The sequence below is a fragment of the Aphidius gifuensis genome, linkage group LG1 (genome assembly GCF_014905175.1).
Source record: "Aphidius gifuensis isolate YNYX2018 linkage group LG1, ASM1490517v1, whole genome shotgun sequence".
Taxonomy (NCBI): Eukaryota; Metazoa; Arthropoda; class Insecta; order Hymenoptera; family Braconidae; genus Aphidius; species Aphidius gifuensis.
The window spans coordinates 27,438,882-27,465,428 of record NC_057788.1 but is presented as its reverse complement, the minus strand read 5'-3'; the positions used below and the strand labels follow the sequence as shown (position 1 = coordinate 27,465,428).

General features: G+C 26.1%; 1 protein-coding gene across 1 annotated transcript; it reads right to left on the bottom strand.

Annotated features, from left to right (window-relative positions):
* Nucleotides 1-702: 702 nt before the first annotated feature.
* LOC122859051 lies at nucleotides 703-24,202 on the bottom strand. The gene is made up of 8 exons (XM_044162402.1): nucleotides 24,069-24,202; nucleotides 7,866-7,986; nucleotides 7,180-7,344; nucleotides 4,872-4,985; nucleotides 4,647-4,780; nucleotides 4,405-4,555; nucleotides 3,779-4,329; nucleotides 703-3,668 (listed from the first exon to the last, which is right to left on the bottom strand). Exons 2-8 carry the CDS (start codon nucleotides 7,972-7,974, stop codon nucleotides 1,215-1,217), a joined length of 3,678 nt encoding a protein of 1,225 aa, XP_044018337.1. The 5' UTR covers nucleotides 7,975-7,986; nucleotides 24,069-24,202; the 3' UTR covers nucleotides 703-1,214.
* Between the last annotated feature and the right edge of the window lie 2,345 nt (nucleotides 24,203-26,547).

Below are 26,547 nucleotides of genomic sequence, written 5' to 3'. Positions count from 1 at the left end.
TAAACAAAAAATAAAACTGTCTTTTCTCAGTGGTTGAGGTAACTCAGTAGCGTTCGCAACTCGAAATAATTTAACAAACAGTTCGTTATATTTTTTTTTTTTTTTATAAATTAATAATTATACTTGATAATTTCGTAAACTAAAATAACTATCAATTTAAATAATATTATACAATCACCATTTTCCCATATGCAGGAGAAAAATTCATAGCTTTGAATTTCTCAATCCTGCAAATTGATTTTAAAAATTTACAAACGAAAATCGAGTTTGATGTAATATATCAAAATACAATATACATTAAACATCATATAAAATATAAATTATAAACATTACGCATCATATAAAATTACTATCTATTACTAGAACAATAAATTACGAATAATTCATAAGATATGTCGGTTCACATTTGGCAGGTACATCAAAGCGTGCGCGCTTTTTTTTTTATCATTAAAAAAAAAAGAAAGATTAATAAAACAATAAAATCTGCAATAAAGCAACGGGTAAAAATAATCAAAAAAATAATTAATAATTACCAAACAACCACCAGTATTCATACATTAAAAATGACAATAAATAAACTATTGATATAAAATCTAATAACAAAGTTCAATAACTTCAAATAGTAACGAAAAAAAAACTAATAGTAAATTCTACAGTCTATTTAAATCAGGACATTAGAAAAATAGCAAAAAAAAATCTGGATTTGTATATATGGTTTTAAAATAATACCTTTTTGGCAAGATATCGCTGTGATTTAAATTTTCTACATAATCAACGGTATAAAATAAATATATTTTTTATGAATTACTCTGGATGATAAATATATAAATGACAATTTAAAATTGCGAGATTATAAAATTCTATTGAAGCTAAAATAATTGTCAATAATATTTAGACTAGAACTTGTCATGTCGCGTTTAAAAATAAAAACTATTAAAATAATTTAACAATTTATTAATCTAGTATTGCACCATTGGCCATTGTCTGTCATGATTGACATTAAAAAAAATATATAAATTAAATTTACACATAAATAAAGTATGTTAAAATTATAACGAGCTTATACGCTAAACTAAAATATATTAAGACCCGATTAATGAACTTGATTGATGACTTTAAAAAGCCAATAAATTATTGCTAAAATTAATTTAAAACTATCATGAGTTGCCTCGATCGATTACAAACGATTATTGGCACAAAATTTATATTTTTTTTTAAAGTACTAAACTGTTTCTACGACTGCCTCCATAAGGTAGTACAGTAACAAAACTTTCATTTTCACTGTCACTTGTATTAAAACTTGTTTGTCGTTCTAAATTAAATGATCTTGATCCAGAATTTAATGTACCAATATCAACACCAGAATCAATGCTCTTTGAAAAATTTGAAATATTTGAAAGTTTTCTAAAATTACCAAAAAATACACTATCAGTACCAATACTCTCAGCTCCACTTTCACTGGCACCATCACATATTGATTCAGTTTCATCAGTCTCTGATACACTACTAAATTCATATTTTAATAATTGTTTATGAGATTCACTACTATCTGTACTACTTAGATATCCACTGTCTTCAATTTTTCCATTTTTTTGATTAATTTGTTTTGTATTTTTAATGGTATCTGTATCAATTGTTTTTTTCCATGATTGTTTGTTAAATTTATGATTTTTTTTTGTCCCTACGAGACGAGGTATTTGGACAGAAGGGCTGTCGCTGACCGTAGGGCTGCCTGCTTCAGCTGTACTTCTGTCCTTGACGTTTTTTGATATGAAAAAATTATCAATTTGTCTTGTTGGTTTTTTTTGTAAATAATTATTATCTATTGGTGGTGGTAGTGGTACAACATCTGGTTGATTTTGTTTTCTTTGACGTCTTGCTTGTCTTTGATCTGGTGTTAAATATTTTGTTTTTTCAATTGTATTATCTAAATCAATTTTTTTATTAACATTTTCATTATCATCATTCAATGAACTCATGCTTTTCATAAGTTTTGAATCAATTGTATTTGATTTTAATTTTGCTGCATAAATATCACGTAAAGTTTCATAGCCACTTGTTAATGAGCTAGTATTATTTTTTTTCTCATCATCTATACGAAAACTTCCTTTACTTTTTAATAATATTTGTGTTGGTGCTGGTGGTCTTTCTAATGAATCAATGTAATTTTCATTTGTCATATCTTTTTCATAAATTACATCACCATTTATTTTGAGTCTCATTGGTTTTCTATCTAATGTGTCTGGCTCATATTCTGACTCGTCTTGTTTTACATAATTATTTGGTGAATCATGTACTTTTATTGTCAAATGACCTGGATTTTCAGCTTCATATCGTATTTCTGGTCCTGAATCATCACTATTTGCTGGACTTGCATAACCATCATTAACATAAACTTCACTTACAAGTGAATAACCATCAGGTCGTTGAGAAATAAATTCTGGAAAACTCTTATAATAATTTTCTTTTGCTATTTCATCATCATCATTATCATCTTCATTATTATTATTATTATTAATATCAATATTATTTTTTGATTCAATTTTTGTATTATCAGATTTATCATTAACTTGCATTGGTACTATATTTTTTTTAATTTTTCTTTTTTGATTTTTATTATTATCTAAGCTATCATTTTTGTAGCTTGGATTGATCAGTCTATCATGATGATCAAGTGCTTTAACATCTTTCATTTCTTTGATAACAGCATCCATGATTTTTTTGGCAGGTGTTTTTGATGTTTGAATTTCATTGATTATGTCATTTAATTCTTTACCAGGAATATCTGGTGCTTTTGATTTTTTTCTTTTTTGAGTACTAGTTGATATTTTTTTATTGCTACTTATTGACTCTGGATTTGTTTTTTCTGAACTACCATCTGGTGAAAATCTTTGCTCAGTTTGATTACGATGATCTTCATTTATTTGATTTTCTAAAGCAGCCGTTTCTTCCATCTGTTTAATAAATGAATTTTCAATAGCTTTTCTAACCTTGGCATTAATTTCATTGTCTGGACCAATTGTTGATAGCTCTAATGTACGTCTTCTTGTTCTACAAAAACGATCATAATTTGTATCTTCAAACATAGATTTTGTTGATCGTCTCGAGACACTATTATTATCATTATCTCCAAGAATTTCACTTCTAGCAATATTTTGAAATGTCCTGAGCATTGGTGGGTTTTCTTTCCATGATGCCAAAGTTTTTCCAGTTGAATTTACCTGTTCAATATTCATGTAATTATTTCTATTGTCTCGTAAATTTTCCAGGCTTCTTGCAAATGTACGTATATTTTCTTGAAAATTTTTATGATTATCTTCAATATTATTATAACGTCTTTCTGGTGGTTTGACATCCTCCAGCCAAGCTCGAATTCTGCTATCACCAGTAATTGAACGTGAAATGTCAGGAACAATTACTGGTAAATTTGGACGAGCTTCCATACAACCAGGACAACCAGTACATTTTTGTGATTTTTTTGATCTAGCAACAGAGCCTTGAACAGAAGCAGCTCGTTTATTTGTTGAAGCACAACGTTCTGATGATGATTCTTCTTCGGGTATACCTGACAGTGTTGGAATAAATCGTTTGGCTGACATTTTGTGTTTAGCAATTGAGATGACTTCGCGAATTTTAAGAAGGAATTCAATAGCTGCTGGCGGTGGTGCCTGAATTGATAGGAAAAAAAAAAAAAATAATACAAATTGCATACCGTTAAGAATAAATTTGATTTTCTATTCACATTTATTTAATATTTTCACTATGAATACAAACTTACAATAAGTAGTTGTCGCTCAAAATAGGCAGGATTAAAATATAATTTGCGACGTTGTGTACCAGGAAGTACTGGCATATCTTGTTGATGTGTATTTTCAATTGTTTCGACAATTCTCACGTCTTCTTCAGGCAAACGTTCAGCAATTATTGAAGTGCCAAAGGGTCCTTCTGTTTGTTCCATATACATTTGTTGAGGATGTACAATTGCCGACGTCACCTTTTCAAATCCTTGTTCATTGTCACTTAGATTAAATTCATCACCTTGATCGCTTTCACTGAGACCACTATTTGTGTCACTTTCAAAGTGTCGTGTTGCTGTTAGTAATGGATTTTTTTTAATCAATCCAGCACCATTTCGGCCACCTGTTATTACAATTTCCGGTGGATCTTCCATGTCTTTTTGACGAGACTTTCGACTGTGTAAATATAACGACACACTGGCAATGTAAATTAAGGCCAATAAAATTGCAGCTATTCCAATAGCTGTATATTCAATTGTAGATAATCCATATTGAGGTTGAACTGCTGATGCAAATGTTACTTCTCGAATATCTGTTGATTTATTATTGTAAAAATTAATTATATGAAAAAAAATAAATCAATTAATCCAAAGAAAAAAATACTTACTTGTCTTTGATGGGGATCCAGCAACTCTGAAGGTCACACAGGGACTAAATACACCTGGGTTCGTGGACTTTGGTGATGCATCCCGACAAACAAGTCGTGCAACAACAATTTTACCTTCAGCTGCGTCTCTAAGACCAGGCTCACCATTCCACTGTCAGACAATAGATATATTAGAAATTATTTCTCAAAGAAAATAGACAACAATAAGTTTAAATTAAATTAACATATAAATTTCTATTTACCTGTAAAAATGTTCTTCCTTCATCTCGAAATAGTTTAAAGGGTGGTTCAACACTTGATATATTTTTAAACTCTGTCCATCCATATTTACCAAGTTGTTGAGATCCAGCAATACCACAAAGTGGTGTTTTTATACCTAAAAGACCGAATGTCATAATAAAAATTAAATTTAATTACTGTTTAGCATACTGTCCAAGTATTTATTGCTTTTTTTTCTTGTGACATACCCTCAAATTGTATTTCTGCTTGTGGATAAACAATCTGTCCACGTTGAGGTAAAAATACATAGGGTACTTTTTCAATGACACCAGTGCTACTTAAGAATCCAGCAATACGGCACTCTGCACATGCAAAAAAAAAAAAATACAAAAGACATGAATAATCAAAGACAATACAAAGTGTGACTTGCAGAATTTTATCTAATCTAGCGGTAAATCAAACTCACAAAATCCCTAACTCATTCTTAAATTAAAACAATAGTCAACTAACTGTTGATTGTCATTGGTGGGCAAATAATTTAAGTGGTATTTTTCAAAGACTGCAGTACACAAATATGTATGCAAATACTCTTTTTTTTTTTTACTTTGTCCAAGTAAACATATGGAATTTAACAAATGTCATGCAAGGCTATTACACAAGTTAGTAAAAATATTTAAGAGACATTTTTAATCAGTAATTTTGTTGAAACTAGAAGGTAACTAATTGTACAACAAGAAAAGGAAAAAAAAAAAATTTACAAATAATCAACTACCATGTAGATAGTTGCAGTCAAACGAGTGAATACTTTGAAGGCTTATAACCGTTTATCTTATCCAAGGCCATTTTAAAATCTTTGGAGCCCACATCATCCGACAACCAAGTGATTTATTTCATCTTGAATTTTTCCCGTTTTCAAATTATTCATTTATTTTTCCTGATAGATTTTTTTAAATTATATAAAATTTTGAACCTCGACCTTGTAAACTATACGAATTGAGGTTTCTTGTTGTTCATGTTTAATCACAGCTATATATAGGGGGGTATAAAAATAAAAAAAAAAAAGAGAAACAAGAGGACTGTATATGCTGAAGCAAGCCGGTTTTTTTGGTAAATAAGATGAAATGATGCTTATAAAGTTGGGGTCATTAATAAGACGGTAGTCGACAGGTCACTTGGGCCACTGGTTGAACAAAATCACAGCTGGATTGTTGACCGGGTCCATAAATTCGACCTCCCACGACCTGTCTTCACTATAACTTTTTGCAGTAGCTTCCCAGCGCCTATTTGTCGTTCACCCGTATGTTATGTTTCACGTCGTAAATTACTGTATTATATTTTACTGAAAAATTCATTATTATATAAAATTACGTGTAACATTTTGTTCTCGCAACATAATACATTAAATTTTAATTTTAATAATTTCATTATAATTTAGATTTGCAGAAGAAAATAAATGTTTGTATATAAATTTATCATTTGACCTTGTCGTATGTGAATGTGTACTTTACATTATTTACATTGTAAAAGTACATAAATTTTTCATTTTTTTATGCCTTAGAATATTATTTCTGGGTATGACAATGACAATAAGACATTAATTGCTTTCACACAACTCTTAAATTTCAATTACATATATCTTTTTTACAAATAAATAATAATATAGACGTCTTTTATTAAACTGCATGATGTCTGATGACAGACTCACTAGGGAACTGGTAAATCAATAACCATCATTCAATCTCATCTTGAAAGTTTTTACTCAAACAGGCATAAAAATAAAAAATAAAAAAAAATCTTGTATTTTCTTATTGAGAAAGTAACAAGTGGTTTTTTCGATGAAAGTTTTTAAAATTTTTTTTTCATGGATATACATTTGTATAAATTTTTGATAAATAAGTAAAAAAGCAATTCTTGATTATTATCTTTAATATTTGCGTAGCCAAAACTCGTTAATAAAAACAAATGTATATTCATGAGAAAGCAAACTATCAAAAAATTGATGATACAGTTGGTATTTTGAATTTATTATAATAATTATACTATAATGATAAAAGTGCTTATGTTATTTCGTTTGTAAAAAAAAGCCCTTTTTATTTGTATAAATTAATAATAATAAATATATTATAATTATTATTATTATTACAATTTCAAAAGTATAAAAGCAAAGTTAAATAAATGTATATAACTTTATGATACACCAGAAATATATATATGCAAAAAATTTTAAGTTAAATTAGCTCATCTTTTAAAATGTATATATTTTAAATTCATCATATAAAAAGAAGGTCAAACCAACTGGATTTTACCGGGACATACTTATAATATTGCGTGTCGAAAATCGTTGAAACCACTGTGTGCCACCCAGCATCAATTCATTTTCAAATAAATATATATAAATTCACATATTCCATTTAATTTCTCTTTCCAGAAATATATACTCATAATCATGTAGATAAAAAGATGAATTTAACAAATTGTTTTTTTTTTTTTTTTTGCCAAAATATATATTAAACAGTTAAAGATTCGTTTGTTGAGTTGCATGTAAATTAAACTTACCTTGTATATCACTCACGCAAAGGTTGAGATCTTCTCGAAAAAGTGGTAGACCAGAATTGCATTGACATATACAAGTAGTATTTGTATTGAGTGTCATGGAGAGATGATTATTGTAAGGTGATGCTGTTCCACTGCTAACATCCGAGCATGCATTTATGCAATAACCTGATAAATAAAATTAATACTAATATAATTTTTCATTAACACATAAATTTACAAATATATTTCTACAAATAAATATTGACAAATTATATTTATCATATAAATGATTAAATATTTTTTGTATACCGGTTTAATTGCGAGTCTTTAAATATATACAACTAGGTGCCATCGCGGTTTATTTATATGTGTATTTGTTGTTTTTTGAGGTAAGACTTATGAGCTTGAATTATAGACTAGACAATCAGGAAAAACTGGTAATCCACTTTCCAATTATTCGCACGAGTCCGGATGTATACTTTTATTAAAAATTTTTTAAAACACTAATGACAAATGTTGTGCAAGTGCAGACTTTACCGTTTTTTAAATATTTCTTTTTTTTTTAAATTCTATTCTAACTATAATGTATAGACTTTATTGGTGATAATAATTAAATGAAAAAAAAAAAAAAGGAATGTCAAGTTAATAATGCAATTAATAAAAAACTGATGGTTAATTAAATTAACAAATTAATAAATTATGTTTACCTTCAACGGTGAATATATCGCCGTCAATGTGCCTAACGACAGAAACATCATGTCCCAATACGCTGAACACTTTGAAACATCCAGTGATGACGAGAATCTGTAGAAGCATCTTCCGAGCATTCTGAAAAATTAATTTTAATAATTATTAATTTATTAATTATTATTAATATACATGCTTGTTATATTATAATGATTTTTGATTGTACGATTGAGACAACTTTCTAAAAAAAAAATTTCTTCTGTTGATGCGAGAAATTGTTTATATAATTTTTTTCATTTTATATATACTTCTTGCTTAATTGAAATTGAGGTTTTTTAATTGAGTCAATAGAATGCATTTTTATGAGGCAATTTATCCGTAAACACAAATTTCCAAAAATAAAAAAAAATAAAATAGATAGTCATTAAATTTTAATTTATTGACTGATAAATTTCATTGAATCAATAAATTTTATCATGCTAAAGTGCAGTGTAATTTCGCATTGTGTCAATGACACATTAAATAAAGTTGTTGAAAAAGGTGAAGGTAGAATATATACGTATATACAAGAATGAGAAAAATTTTCTGAAGAAATGATATCGCACGATGTATAAGATTAAGAAATTTTATTACAACTCGACACGGTTCATGGAGTTTTTTTGTATACATATAATGACACTCTTGCTGCTGCAACGGTATAAATTTTTTTGATTCTTAAATAGCATGCAATGGATAATATCATCTTGAGATATTACAAGGGTATAGCTTCTTCATCTGTGTACCAATTTTCTCTGGTTTTTTTTTTCTTGATTTTCATTCATTCATTCATTCGACACAATTCTTGTAATTTAACAAACAAGTGTATGATGTTGGTGGTATCACTTTTCTTATTCGACGATGCGTAGCGGCACGAGCCGACTTTATTCCACCTCCAATACTCCAATATATATGATCGGAACCTCCTCTTCCTCTTCTGGCCGCGCCCAGATGATACTCTTATGATGTTCTTTAAGCAACGGGATTTAACAAGTGGTCCCCACTTCAATATACCCATCATATACCGATACAGAACACTTATGCATAGTTATATAAATTTGTTTTTTTTTTTTTTTCATTATTTGCACTGATCATTTTGACACTTTAATGATTATCTTATTTCAATTTTCTTTTCTCTTAAATTTTTCTTCTTTTTTTTTCTGATTTTTCAATATCAAGTCTGGTAGCTTTGAAATTTTCAATCAACCAAAAGTGTTTATAACTGTCTACCAGTAAATTTTGGTCACCTTATTAACAAGTAGTTTTTTTTTTTATTTCGAATCAACATTTGGCAAATGAAAATTTATATTATTGGTACTTGGAAAATTTTAGAATATAATAAAATTAAATATCAAAGTCAAGTATATTTAGTAGCTGATGATTGTTTTTTTTATTTTTTAAATTTGTTTAAATAGTTTGTTCCCCAATTTGATTCGACTTCCGTGAAACCTGATCGTTTTGATCGATTTGATCAAGATGTTTGATTAAGGATAACTCAAGAGGATCAAGAAAACTTCAACTCGTCGTGATAAGGGCCAAGTCTTGTCCAAAATTGATCAAGAAAACTTTAACTTGTCCGTGATACGCCGTCTTGATAAAACTTGATCAATAAAACTTTAACTATTCTGACTAAGACAGTTTGATAAGATAAATCAAGAAAACTTTAACACGTCCGTAATACGTAAAGTAATTTGATCCAAACTAAATTCTGATAAAACATAATCATCAATGACCAAGGACGTCTTGATCAATATAAATTTAAAATTTAACACGTATGTGATACGGCCGTCTTGATCCAAACTTGATCAAGAAAAACTTTAATATTCTTCTTGATTAGAACGGTTTGAAAAATATAGGATCAAGAAAACTTTAACGCGTCCGTGATAAGAAGGCCGTCTTGATCCAAATTGATCAAGAAAAACTTTAACTATTCTTGACTAAGGCTAAAGTCTTGATCAAGATAGGATAAGAAATATTTAACACGTCCGTGATACGGCCGTCTTGATCCAAACTTGATCAAAAACTTTAACTCTTCTGACCAAGGCCGTCTTGATCAAGATAGACCAAGAAAATTTAACACGTCCGTGATACGGCCGTCTTGATCCAAAATCTTATCAAGAAAAACTTCAACTCTTCTTGATTATCCATTTTGATCAAGATAGGATCAAGAAAACTTTAACGTCCGTGATAAGGTCAGTCTTGATCCAAAACTTGATCAAGAAATCTTTAACTCTTCTGCAATTAAGGCCATGGCTTGATCAAGATAGGATCAAGAAAACTTAACACGTCCAATACGGCCTTCTTATCAACCAAGAAAACTTTAACTCTTTCTGATTCAAGGCATCTTGATTTTTATAGAAAAATTTTAACACGTCCGTAATGTCTTGATTCAAACTTGATCAAGAAAACTTTAATCTTTGAAAGGCCGGATTGATTAAGATAAATCAAGAAAATTTAACACTTCTTTGATATTGTCCAAACTTGATAAGAAATTTTAACTCTTTTAAGGCGCCTTGATCAAGATATGAATCAAGAAAAATTTAAATTGTCTTTAATAAGGCCGTCTTGATCCAAAACTTGATCAGAATTGATCAATAAATATTTATCTCGTTACTTGTTCTTTTAAATATTTCTTGATCAGATAGGATCAAGAAAACATTAACTGTTAATTTATTATAAATTATGTTGATTATTACGATTTTTTTAAATATTGATAAAAGTTTTACTGAGAAAAAAAAAATTGACAAAACGTGACCTAATAATGTTCTCAAGACTGGTATAAATATATAATGTAAATGACAATGTACATCGTTTCCTTGGTCGAGCGGTTTAAAGCGTACCCGTTAATAATCATTTATACTTCGTCGGTTCGATTCCAACGTATTAGAAAACAAAAACTTCTGCGCTCGAAAATTTATCCAACTTTTCTATGACATCTCTCTTCATAATACAAAAATAAAATCATAATTTATATAATAATTTTTTTTCAAATATTTCGATCAAGTAGAATGAAATATATTTAATCAAGTTTTGATCAAGCTCTTGATCAAGTCTTGATCACCTTTTGATTTTTTTTTTTTCTGATCAAATCTTGATCAAGAACGTAAAACGTGATCAAGTAAGATTTCAAGATAATGATCAATTTTTGATTAAATATTGATAAATATTGATTATCAATGTTTAGCGTTACGTTGATCAAGATTTGATCAAGACATCTTGATCAAGAAATGGATTTGAAACACTTTGCCTGAACAAGTCTTGATCAAGACTCTGATCTCATACTTCCACCTTCAATTATTTTTTGTTATAAATAGAAAATTCAGTTTGTAGATTTTTATGGTGTTATTCACCAAGTGTGTATCCACCCGACACTTCCTATATCAATTAATTTTAACGAGCATTCGTGCGCGCGTTCACATTCAACGATCGTTAAGGGGCAAGGAATGTCGTCAAAAATAAAAGAAAAAAAGTAAAAAAATACTCAAGACTTGCGAAAAGTGTAGTTCATCAGCGAATAAAAGCATTTCAAATGATTTTTTTTTTTCTTCTTAAACGACAGTTTAAATAAAAATAAATAACAATAATCGCATTAATTTCTTTTAATAATAAAGTTGTAATTTGATAAGAGGCACTCTAAGGTTCTAATTAAGACATCATCATCAATGAACGGAAGTGACGATGTGCATATATAATTTTATATATTTTTATCTCGATATGTATGCTTACGAATTAGTTATCAATTATACTATTAGTCGCTTGATTAGATTAATATTAGTATATATATTCTTTAAACTTTGCCGACCAACAAATTGAAAATAAATTTTTAAAAAATCATAACGGTTAGAAAAAAAAATAAAAATTTAATCATCAAAGTTACTTTGGAAAGATTAGAATTATGTTTATAAAATTAAATTATTTATTTTTCATTATAAAATAATGTAAACGATTTTTAGCAAATAATATTAAAGCACTATATTGAAACTTGTATTATTTTAATATATGGAATATGTATTGGCTATTTGATTGGCTGCCAAGTCGTAATGTCATAAATGGATTTATAATAGATAACTGTATAACCATTATAAAAAAAAAAAATCGTTAAATTCAGAATAGATACATTTCTAATTTGTCGTTTTTTAAAAATCCATTTGTTTTTTAAATTATTCTGGTTTTGTTGATTTGATTCAGGTATATTTTTTTATTATTAAGTGCTGCATCATTGTTTTAGCCTTGACCATTAATTAATGTATTTTATTCATCATCAAACATCTTTGCAAAAGGGATCGTTGACCAATCGAGACTTATATATCAACCAATGAAATAGCATATCTTGTTGGTGCTTCAACTTGCTCATATTTTATATTTTTTTTATTCTCAAATATATTTTTTTATGTTGGACACTTTATTTTGTTAATTATCTTTATGACTTTGCCATAAAAAAAAATTTATCGAAACCGCGATGATTGGTGAGAAAAATGGAGAATAATTAATATTTTATGGATTGATGGTTTAAGGTTTTTTTTTTTTTAGTTAATTTTCTTCTTTTTTTTAATTCTTGACATTGATAATGAATATTTTTAATCGATTTTCAAGCGCCTTTAAAAATTACAAGGTATGAATACACAAAAAATTAAAAATTGTGTTTTTTTTTTAAAATTTTTTTTTAGTTGATTGAATGGAAAGTGCTGAAAAGTCTCGTCAGTTATCGCCTTTGCTGTTAAAATTGTGAGTTAAGAGGCGTGGATAAATTTAAAAAAAATGATAAAATCAGATTGAATATATACCGATTAAAAACAAATGGTGTTGGTTTATTAAAAATATGATGAAATTGAAGATTAATTTGTAAATAATATGTCTGGGTTATACCAGAAGAACCTGTTATAAAATTTTACAAATTATGACAAAACAGTTTTGTTAGACAAACTTGCTTGCGTGGAAATTTATATAATATTAAATTGAAATGATCATGTTCAGACAGTTATTCTTGATTCGATTAAGTTTTTAAAAAAACTTAAAATGGCATATATGCTTTTGCGACGACAACATTTACCAGACTCATCCATCAGTGACTTGATCTCTCTTTTTTATATTTTTTCTATCCCATTTTTTCTCTCTGCTAAAAAAAATAACCATCATTTCGAATTTATATATAATATATTTAATTTTCTAAAATATATCCAGCCACCTGTAGAATGAAACTCGTTCATTATTTAATCAAGGTTTATGTTAATTAAATTCAACACAGTTTTTATTTTAAATACGGTTTTTTTTTTTTTCTTCAAAAAAATTATTCGTGTAGCATTCCTAAAACAGATATATATTTATTTCGCATATACCAATTATAAATTTTAATATTTATTTATTATTTATTTTTGAAATATAAAATTGTCGATGTATCACAGAAATCCGGGACGTTAAAGATGAGGTATAAGAGACATTTTTACACGTGCAAATGCTACTCAAACAACTCGTTCAACAACTGTCTTGAAAAAAAGAAAATTTCTCTGTTTATTCGCAAATATTTAACCTATCACCCAAGTATATGTGTGTGTCTATTTATATACTTATTCAAGTTGTGTTTTCAAATATGAAAATTAAAAAACCCCAATGATATTTTTAAAATGAAAAAAAAGTTTTCAAGTATTTACTATTTTTCCGACACAATAAAAATAAAATATAATAAAAATTGCACAGATATTTCGCATAGACATATGATCATTGACACACTTGAGAAAATTCTTGAGTGTCGTTTTTTAAGTAGCTTGTTTTATGTTAAAAATTCAAGTGGAACAATTCAAATGATAAATATTATCAACTGACATCTGTCAGATATGAATGGCTACATCTTTTTTTTTTTTTTTCCTTTCGTAAATTGTGTTAAGTGCAGCAACTTTTAAAGTTGAGATTGTTTTCGTTTGGCTTATATATAAATGTGATGGGCCACCCATAATGTTTATTATTTATAGTTTTTTTAAATTATTTTTTTCATGATATTAATACAATTGTTGGATTATACCAACTTCCACAAACTTTCCAGCTTCATATGTGTGTATAATTATTTCCTGGTTTGTATATTAATATTATGCTTCAGCAACCACTGACAACTTGGTTTATTAACGAGATAACAACTCTATAAAATAGATCCAGTGATTAGCAGTGGCGCGTGTGCATGTGTCTATATATGAATCAAATCACTCAAGCTAATCAAAATTTATGATTTATATCGTATATTTAAACTCATATTAAAACACTAAATAAATATTGTATAATCTATACAATGATATCTGTATTATCCTCAGAATTTATTATTATATTTATAATCGTTTAATAAGCTTTGTTTTTTTTTTTAAATAAATAAATAAATACATCAACAAGATAAAAGTTAAACGACTTAAAGACACACAAATTCACAATGATTACCTCGTAAATATGACAAAGTGGTATTGCCAGTTTTTGGTTATTTAATTCGATTGGTATATTCATATTTTAAAAAATTTTTTAGCTGCTTTTATTTTTAAACATTTTTATTACATTTATTTTTTTTTTTTATTTTTTTTCGTCGGCATGTATCCTTGTTTTACGCCTTGAATTAATTAATGATCTTCATTTTATGATCACCATATTTTAATAATGACTTTAATATACAACAAGATGCGGTCATAATCTATAAACATTAAACTTTCAAATTGTTGAATTTAAAAATTTTTTAATTACTTATTATTTCAATTAATTAAGAATACAAAATTAAATTATTATAATTTAAATATATGATTTATATTTATTAATAAATTGATTCAGTAGTTAAATTTTGTATAAAATATAAATATATTTGTTGATGATAATGATGATGATGATGAGATGATGATCATGTTGTGTAGGACGATTGAGAATTTGAATTAAATTTACATTAAAAAATAATGTACGTTTTTGTGACGATATAAATGCATTGCGTGATTTTGTAAAAGGATCAAACACGTATGTCTTGAAGTGAAACACATGTTGATGATGTACCCACGTATATATACGATGAAAGAATAAATGATGAGTGTTATAGACACTCGCGTGATCGTGTATAGTGGCTCTCAGGTGTTCTGGAAAGTCACACATCTGTATACAGTAGGTGCAAAACTCTCTTTTTTTCTTTGGGCTGTTAAAAGAAAAAAAAAATGAAAAGATAAAATAAAAAAGTTGATTTATCACCATTAAAGACTGAGATGAAAAAGAGGGTTGAGCAGTATACGTGTCACCAAGCTTGTGTATATATTATTATGTATACATGATTCTCGCCAAAAAATTTTGTCATCATATATATGTACATATAAATTTATAAAACATATATAAAATCTTTTTGCATGACTTTGCATTGGGCATCAAGACTTCCCAGAAGTTACGCTGATAATTTTTTTATTTTTTTATTTAAAAAAATTTTCATTTCTCTCTTAGGACACATTTACCATAACGAATTGAATCTTGAGAGTAACATATAATGATAAATGAGATTGTAATTAAGAACAAATTTTTAATGCATTTATCAATTGTCACAGTGTGAAATAAACGTCTTTCATTTGAAAGATTTATGAAGAAAATATTGTTGATGATAGTAGATGGGAAAAAAATAAAAAAAGAATAATAAACTTTCGAATATATTTTATACACAATTGGGAAAAAAAAAAAGTTATACAATAGAACAATTGATAATTAAATTAAATCAAGTTATTTTTATTAATTATTATTGATTGGCGCAAAGATGAAGTAAGATGAAAGTTTAATTTACAGTGTAATTATTTAAATAGTTAAATAATTTATTTTCAAGTATTTTTTTTCTTTCGTTTTCTAGAATGAGAATAATAAAGTCTTGGTGTCAAATTGCTATTGCATTATTAGACGGTGAGAGCGAGTATTTTTTTTTTTTTTTTTTTTGTGGTTTTATCCTCGTGCTTACCAGTGGTAATTCTTATTATGTTGCTAGTGCTTCAGAAAGAACACATTAATACTTGTTCTGTAACCACTAAGAGACCATTTAAAAAAATATATATATATATATATATTATTTATAATATCTTTTTATTTTGATGTTGGTGGAAGAAAAAAAAAAAACGTAACGAAGTTTATTCGTCAATTTCACGTAAACCACGAACGAAAAAAAATTATTGCACTGCGAAAATGATATTATTATATCGTAAATGATATTATTGCAATAATGTTTACTAAGTGTTTGTGTGGTCATGATACATATCCTGTGAAATTCTTGGAAAATTTTGCTACTGCTTAAATTAGATTATGCTTAGTAAATTTAAAATTATGAAAATATGCGTGCTTCAATATTTTTCCTTACCCTCTTATTTATAAATTTTCGTATTACAAAATTGAGAATTCAAAAAGCAATGATGCACTTTTGTCGTAAAAAAAAAAGCTCAATGAATTTTTAAAAGTAGGAAAAAATATTTCAAAAATAAGACAATGTGAAATTTCAAATTCAAAAGGTCTGAGTTAATTATATATACATACTTGAAAGTATAAAAAAATTGATTCAACTTTAATTTTTATAATTACTTTTAGTATGCTCTCAAAATTCAATTACCCGACATCACGCGAAGAAAAGAAAATTAGATATAAATAAAATAAAACATAATGTAATATAATAAATAACATATATATCTTTTTTTTTTTTTTGAAATCATCTCGCTGAAAAGCATAACCATAATCTCAAGTTTAATAGCAATAATCAAACATCTATTTTTTATTTACAATATATATAATAAAAAATTTTGAATTAAAAAGTAATCTGATCGTGTATAATATGTTGACAAATGGATGACGAGATGACACATTAAAAAAAAAAAAAGTCAGTCTTCATCAATAATGTATTTTATTTATTTTTATTGAGCTTGAAAACAAGTGCGTGACAGATAAATTGATTCAACCTACTGAGTATTATATATATGGTCGTTTGAGTATAATACAATTCACATTGTCGGTTTACGCAGTCTCGATCGATCCAAATGATCTATGGCGCCGGCGCACAGTTCGACAAATATTCCTCTCAACAACAAACACGCACATGTGCTAAAGATTTTTCTCTGATATAGAATAACACAGTAAATACAACAAAATCAACAGACTACTATCACAAGATATGCATTACGTTTGTCAGAGAATATTTCTCTTTACGGAAAATCAATGTAGACAACGTTCTATCGACAACGTTTACCAAGAACGCGGAAATTCAATATTTAAAAAAATAAATATAAATCGCTTAATTTTTTTCCTTCTCATTTAATAAATATTTTACAAAATAACGATATAAAAAAAAACGTACATAAAAACTTTTTTAATATTTAAAAAAAAAATTACATATTCGTAAACGTGGAATATGATAATTATTTATTATTTTTTTTTTATTACTCAAAAATATGAAGAAAAAAAATAAATAAAAATAAACAACAACTTCAACAGGTGCCTCCTGAATTTTTTGAACATTAACTCGTTAATGAATTAATTATTTCAAAGGGCCCAAATGAGGAAACCATAAAAAAAAAAAATAATAAACACTGCAATAGCTCGTAAGTTGAATAATAATAAAACACCACACAATTCAAAGGATATTATACGATAAATGATCCAACAGATATATATATTTCAATCTGGGTAGGCGTATATAATATATAAATAAAAAAAAAAATGCCTCTGTGGTAAATTGAGCCGGTAGGAGTGACAAGAACCAGGTCTTATAAAACCATAAAAGTCCCAAATAAAATAAGGTTATATATACAATTTGCATCGTTTTTTGCATAAATCATATCACTTTATTATTTATTTTTTTATTTAAAAAAAAATAAAAACAAAATGAAAAACAATAAAATTTTGGTCGTATATAAATTTGTATGCTTGAAAAGATGCAAAAGTTATTTTGGTCATGAAGACAAACGATGTGTGAGTATATATCCTTTTTCAGAGTGACCAGTTTCAAAGTAAATGTACATGTATATAAATATATATTTATATACACTTTAAAACTGTTGTCCTGCGTTGAAATACGATAAAATCATGATTCACTTGCCGTTACTTTCTTTTCTAATAAATTTCTAAAACTAAAATAAATAAAATATAAATTACAAATTTGCAAATAGATATTGATTTTTTGAATAATATTTAAAATAATAAAATAAATATTTAAATAATTTTTTTTATTTGTAAAATAAGAATTTCACTTTTTTTTTTTCGATACTCTGCTTGATTGAATTACTACAAAATTATATTTGATACAGTAGTGAGGATGAAAATTGATAATTCACTTGATTTACGATGTGTGCAATTATGACTTGAGGTTATTTAACCTTTTACTTTTTTTTAAATTCACGTTGGAGGTAATTAAATGATTAAAAAGTTTCTGTAGCTGTCTTACTTGTTTGTCTAGTATCAATCTCACTCAATGCTTACAGCGTTTTTCATAATTCCATAGCATCCAACAGCTATGTATACATATATTTATACATCTTTATTGATATCGTGAGTTGCTCTTGTTTATGAGAAAGGCGTATACTTCAAAGGGCGTCTCAAGTCGTTAATTACTTAACCGTACTAATAAGTCCCTTATTATCATTATTTTTTTTCATTTTTACCGTTTTTTTTTTTATTATTTTTTTTTATATTTACACGAGCAATTATACCTAAAACTTTTTAATTTTGTTAATGGTTTTTCATTAAAAAAAAAAAAACAAAACGACTTCAGTATAAATTTTTGGACACAAAAATTTTAAGTAAATTTAATTTTACTCTATAAAAATTTAATTTAATCATCAAAAATTTTAATTATAGTAAAATAGAAATTTATTTGAAAAAATACTTATTAAAAAAAAATGACTCATTATATTTTTATGATTTTTTATTTTTTAATTATTATACTTTTTTTTTTTTTTATAGTTTTATTGCTTAATGGAACTCAAATAATTAAGCTATGAATAAAAATATAAAAAGAAAAAACAAGTAAATTAATTTAATAAATAAACCGTTAGATTTTTTTATTTTTATTTTTCATATATCGTATGTAATATTCGAGAAACATTATTGAGAAATGACACAAGTAAATGTCCCAAATCTTTTAAGACGATTTAATCCTTGTTTTAAAAAATTTTTTTAATTCTGATATGCTGAAGTGAAAAAACCAATGAATATATATCGTGTATTATAATGGATTCAATTTCGGTAAAAGATAATTATATGACAAATGTACAAATGGAATTAAGGTACTGATGGTATATGAAAATAAAAATACAAATAAAAATTATAAGACAAAAAAAATAAAAACCACTTGGCAAAAGAAAAAATAAGAGAAAAAAAATTATCAAAATCTTTTCATGCTGGTAAATAATGTAATATTAATATATACACGTTCTCAACTTCCGTATTACGTTTTAACAAAATATGAAAAAAGTACGGTTCTTTTAAAATAAAAAAAAATATATAAATAAATTTAAAAAATAAAAAAAACCCCCATCGGAAGTCACAGTTAGTTTTATCATTTCTGTGTTAAACCATATCGTTCATCTAAATATCATCATGCTTTTAGTAAAATGCATTTTAAATAAAAAATTATAAAAATGAAAAAAAATATTAATTCATACAGGTCAGTTGTTTATACAAGTTCCCTTACAAATTTTTAATGAAAAAAAAAATATATATACATAAATTATTACATACAAACATCAGATGGATTTACTAAGTAATAAATACAACATATACAAACACGATATTATTTCTACGAAATCACTTAATCTCAGTACACCGATAGATGTCAAAAAATTATTGTCGTTGTTTTTTAATTTAAAAAAAGAAACGATTTTTTCTCTTCATCAAATTGCATATATAGATGTAGGTGTAACTTGTTGAATTACTTATAATACAAAAAAAAATTATGAGAATAAATGAAAGCTACATTGCTGGAAAATTTATTCAGTCGAGTAGAGTACAAAATTGAAGCATCTATAAAGCTATATAAATAAGAAAATAGCCAACGCAAAGATGCAGTAGCAAACGCGTGACATTCCACAAAAAAAAAAATATATTTATAATACTTTGATCTGAGTTATGTATGACCGACTGTAGAAACCGTTGATTCTATCATATTATTCTTTACCAATCCACATGTTAACATTTTGCATTTATTATTATTTCATATTTTTTTTTGTCCTCTATTTTTATTTAACAAACAACTTTTTTTTTTTAAAACTTTTACAATATTAAACTCGTATTTTTATACCTGTTTACTGGCTCTTCAATTTGTGCTAGTAAGCGTAAAAAATTGCATGACTAATAACGACAATAAAACTAAAACTTGTGTCTTACTCATTGAGTCTAAACAATGTCAAGAATTTTAGCAAAGTAAATAGCTATTTATTGTTTTTAAAAAAATATATATTTATTATCACGATCAATTTATTGTAGAAAAAAAAAAAAATAAAATAAATATCAAATTATAATAATTATGATTTGAAAATAGTTTATGATTAGCGCACATTGAACTCTTTTTATAACAAGAAAATTATGCATTTATAGTAGTGTCAGAAATTGCATGGTGATCAGAATCCCCATGAAAATTCATCGAGCCGTAATAATCGTAGTTTTTTCATGTAATAATGATGCATTAATTAATATTTATAGTTATCCACGTGGCATGACGTTTCCTCTGCATAATTTTTTTTGTATCTTATAACCATTTTTTTTTTCTTCCCCTCGTTTAAACTCATCTATTTCCTCTTGTTATTAGTTTTTTTTTTTTATTTATTTAAATTTAAGAAACATTTTTATAATTTTAAATTAGTTACTAACTCGATAAGGGTTTCGACAGTGTATATACTGTTAATTGAATAAAAATTATTGTGATTATTTGAATAAAAAAAAAAGATCTAAATAATAATATAAAATTCATTTGTATATACATATATTTAATCATAATTAACATCTTCAATATCACGATGTTAATGAAGATTTTATCAATTCAATTATCCTTCATTTTCCACTACTGTCAATTAAAATTATCGTCATATTGATGGTAAAACTATGACTATAGGAAGTGCTTCATGCTAGTTATAAAATGGAAAAGCCCATGTTGATGTGCTCAAGACATTTTAAAAGACGTAAAAACATGTTTACTGCATTTTATTTTATGACTTTGATTTTTTCTTTTTGCAACTTGAATATCTCAATTTTGCAGAAATGTTTATTTAACAAAAAAAAAAAAAAAATCAATTGACATGTATTTTGTGTTTAGTGATATAATAATTTGGTGATAAAATTTCAGTCAATATTCATTGGAGTATTTATATAAAATTAAATGCTTCCGGTTACAATTTAAATTACAAATAAAATAGAAAAAAAAATTAGAAGATTAATTACAGTATTGATACTACAACATTAGCTTTATAATAAAAATAAATATTATAATTTATATAAATCAAATACTCAACAAGATGTTAAAATTGCGTGATGATTAATGACACATCAATGATGAATTAACAATTATATTGCTTGGCGTTTATTTACGATACTAAATTGACTTTTGAATCGATAAAAAAAAATCATCAGTAGCTCGGCAAACTGACACAAGACATGAAAAAATTATATGATAGAATAAAAAAGAATAAAAAAAAAAAAAACAATTAACTCGTAGACAAGGTGTTGATCGGATCCCACATACCTGTCAAGATAAATTTAATTCTCCCAGTGTCAATATTTAAAAAAAAAATTAAATTCTTAATTTATTTACTAAAACTTGAATATTTGCATGTGTATTTTCGATAAACAAAAATAAAAAATATTTAATCTAAAATCATAATAAAAAATCATACAGTATATATAAATAATAATGATGAAAAAAAAAAAAAATTAAAATCGTGATTTGTGGGAATTTAATTGGAGGAAGGTTGGTGATGCTATAAATTACGGGTGGTCCAGATGACTATATAGCATCATAGTGTAATCAGGAAGTTCTTGAGAATAATTCTCCATATGGTAACTTTTATAAAATTTCATTGGCAGCCTGTAGTGCGTCAGCTTGCACAATGCACAATTCAACATTTTACCTGTTAGTAAAGTGACAAGCGTCGCATAAATTGTATAGAAAAAAATTATTAAAAATAACAAAAAAAAAATTTATAATTATATATTACTGATTCGTTTCTTATGTTAATGATCATTAACCAATTTGTCGTGATTAAAGAAAAATAAATAAATATACATAAATAATATTAAACACAAAATAACAATAAATAATAATTCCAAGTTAAAATATAATTATCAAAGGATTTTTTTTTTTCTCTGAGAAAAAATATAGCGGCTTTCCCTTTTTATCTTATAATTAGGCTGTTACTCTAAGCCCTCGTTTACGACTTATTAAAAAACGTGAGAAGAGAAGATGTCGATACAGGAAAATAAAATTTAAAAATATAAAAAAAAAAAAGAAATCCAATAAATATCATAATATAAAAAAAAAAAATATATTTTTTCGTTTGAATTAGTGTCGAGGAACCATTGGATATATAAATTATAAATTGACTTGATTTAATGTCCTGAAAATTTCAGCACATGCTATACTTAATTTTACAAAATGTAGATCTCATAAATAATCATTTTGTAAATTATTAATTTTTTTCTCCTTTTTTTCTTTTTACAAATAAAAATGTAAAACTTGTGTGATGCTAACGTGAATACAATTATTTAATTTTTGATGAATAGTTTTTATATTTTTTTTTTTATACAATGAATGAACTTGAATAGATGAGAGACAGCTAGCGTCAGGTGTTGAGTGTTTTTTTTATACAGTACTCAAGTGCAGGTATCAAAGCAAACGAGCATGACTATCATAAAGTATATTTCCGATAATTTTTTATGTGTGTATATATGAAAATGTGCATAAAAGCTTACTTGAAAAAACGTTTAATCACATGTTGATCGTGTTCAAAGTGCGCTGTACATGTATACAGAGTTAACGAATTTGGTCAAATATTAAAATTATCAAATAATAAATTAATTATTATATTCAAGTCATTATGGTTTTATGTCATAAACATATTTCATACTGATTTATTATTCAAAGAACAATGAAGAGAAAAAAAAACAATAACATTTTATGAGTATTGATTACTAGCTATTAATTGCAATTTTAAAATAATTTTAATATATTATTTTAACGATTATATTAAAATAATATAATCATCTTTATTTGCCGGCTATATTATTTATCACAATAACGACATTTATACTGTAATTTAAATACAATAGAAAATTTAAAAAAATTATTGTTTTTATATTAATACAAATAACAGATCCAAAAGGAAATATGAATTTTATGATTTCCTATATTTATTTAAGATGATAAAATGTTCAACAGTCCGAGTAAAATAGGCCAAATATCTCGATACAAAAAAAATGAAAAATTAGAGAAAAGAGAATCTTAAGTTGCGTGTGAACTGAGAAAATTTTAAAAAATAAAATGCAAATAATAATAATAATAAAATTTGATTATAATATGTAATAAGTAGGTTATTGCCTACTTAGTTTACAGTCTTAAAAAAAATGAAAAGATTATTGTATTCAATAATCTTGTTATCATGATGATATGCTGCTTCAAAATATTGCATATATAAATCATCACAGTTAGACTATATATACACATAAAATTTAATTACAAAATTATTATCCACATATTTATTTTCTAATTAATAATAACAATAATTAATTTTTTTAATTCTTTTTTTTTTTTTGTGAAAGCATGTAAATGAAATTAATTTATACTTGCATCATCTTGTTGAGTTTGAAAATGAGCAAAGTTAGGTATATAGTATAAAGAGAGGAAGTGAGAAAAGTGGAAGATTAAAAGATCAGGGTAACTGGAGCACATAGGCGTCCTGTGTAAAATGTACATGTTGTTGTTAATTTGATGTTTCTGCTATATTCCAGTCATGATTAATCCAAAAATACAGTATCTCAATTATTGCTATATATTTTTTTTAGCACTTGATATAATTTCCAAAAGATTTTTGATTATATCAAATATTACAAATGGTTTTTTGATAATATGAAAAAAAATTTATTTGTTATTTTTAATTTTTTTTTTTTTTCGATGTAACTACCTAATTAGTGATATCGTTAAATAATTAAAAAAAGAAAAAATATAACAAGTTCATTACCTGAGTTTACTACAGCGTCAAGTTGTTTTCGAGTTGTTTTCTCGTATTAATTTTTTTTTTTTAATTTTACTCTTTCACTCACAAAAATATAATAAATTTTTTTTTAAATTTTATAAAAAATAATAAAATATAATTATTGTTTTATTTTCACTTCAATCATTATGCACTTTAAAAATAAAAAAAATTTTATTAATATTTAAACAATGAATTTTACACGAGATAAGTGACAGTGACATTTGTGTTGTTGTGTTAGCAAAGAAATAAATAAAAATAAGGTGGTTGATCTGTGCAGTGTGGTGGATGGGTAGTTTGTGGCTTGAAGAATAACTTGTGGTAAAACAAGGGGGGGACTGAGTCCGTTTCACTTACCAGCTTACCAGGGTCTTGTGTATAGTAGTCCCCCTTCTTCCATCACCTCGACCACATCATCGTCATCATCACTACACTGTACACCTTACAATCTCAGTCTCTATGTACCTACCTATTCTCGTGTCAAATAGATACACTCACGACTTCCAGTCTTTAATTTAAATCCCTTCACTTGGATCCACTCAATAGCTTCATTAATTGGTATTTTTTTTTAGTTTATTTTTCAAAGAAAAACCGACGAAAAAAAATTTTTTTAATAATCACTTTGCCTCGAAGCAAGGCACGTGCTGATAGCTTTACCTTAGAAATTATTTGAAATGATTGAGCAGATCTTGTTGAAATAATGACATGATACATCCCGCAGGGTTTTTTAACACATAATTCATTTTCTTAAATTTAAATAAACATAATTTTATATCTAATAACACATTAATAGTTAATTCTAATTAATTGATCATTTATAGATTGATTTATAATTATATATTTATTAAGGATTTATAGAATGAGGAAAAAAAAACAAAATAACGGACGTTATTTGTGATAAATTGCTTCTGGATTCAAATAATTCAACAAACCAGATTGAAAAAAAATAAAAATAAATAAAAAAACAAAAATCATATTTGTTTTTCGAAGGATAAGATACAGTTATACATATGTAATCAAGTTGATAAGATGATTAAATTATTTAGAGACATAAATTTAGGCAAACAACTCTGAATTTTTGTCGCCGAAATATTCGAAATTAAAGCAGATTCCCATAGCGGTATATTGAGTGGTTGCATAAAAGTTAGGATAATATTCAGACTTATTTATTAGTTGCGAAAATTTCAAGTTTAAGGTATTTTTAAATAAATAACTGAGAGATTGATTGATATGACTGGCTGTGTTGTTGATTCCACAATTTTAATTATAGAATTTTTTTTCCTTGTACATTAAAAATATATGAGCAAGTTGAATAATATTAATAATTAATTATATATATACAAAATATCATGCATCCAGGGTGACTATATATAAGTGAAGATACTGATTAGTATTTACAAGAAGATGGTGTAAATTTTAAGTATCTTGTAGTATATGGTCTTAGTTGGCAACAGTTAGATGAACATGTGGCAAAGCATCAGCCACATCTGTCTAGGAAATGATTTTGTCGCTATGTATTATTGTAGGTAACTTTTTTTTCGTTGGCTTCACCATCTGTATATATGTATATATAATGTTTACTATGACTGACTAAAAAATTACATCTATTCATATTTTCACTGACTTATTTAAACTCATGTCGATGAATTATTTATGTTTATAATATTCATACGTATTAAATATACTGAGACTTTTTTTTTTCTATACAACAATGTATTTGATTTTTATGCAATTAAGCAATTAGCTTAATTATAAATAATTATCTTTTGATTTTTAATAATTACATCGTTAACTTTTGTCATTTTTTTTTTTTTTTTTATTGTTCATGTAAGATTTTTATAATTTAAATTATTCATTTTTTTTTTTTTTTTTCATTCAAGTGTTTGAGATTGTTTTGAGAATTTTTTTTATGACATTAAATAGATCCGGTGAGGCAGTAACTTTCTTTTCAATTTTCCTTTCTAAAAACATTTAATGAAAAAATAAATAAATAGGGAAACCAAAATATATATTTATCTTACTTGTAACTATTGAGTTTTAAAATTTTTTCAGTTCAATGCTGCATATTATCAATATTAGTAATTTATGCTATATATTTTTTTTTCTTCTATAAATTTATCACCAATGACTATTCAGTTCCGCTGATAAAATTGCATATGCCATGACTGCTTTTTTTTTTTTTTTGTTCTTTTCCACCTTCTTTACAAACATAAACACGTCAATTCTACCTGCTTCTTTCCGCGTGCATGAGTTCTCATTTATATCATTGCGAGTGTAAGTGAGACCGACATAAAACAAAGAAGTTCCAATTTCCACGGAATTTCCGTAATCACATATTCCTTGGGGAGAAGTAAAATAGATAGAGCATAACTTATATGTACACATAAATAGATGAGCGCGTGCACGATTGTCAACTCGTGCGAAAAGTTTTACACTACGTGCTTTGATAACGTCTAATCATGTATAC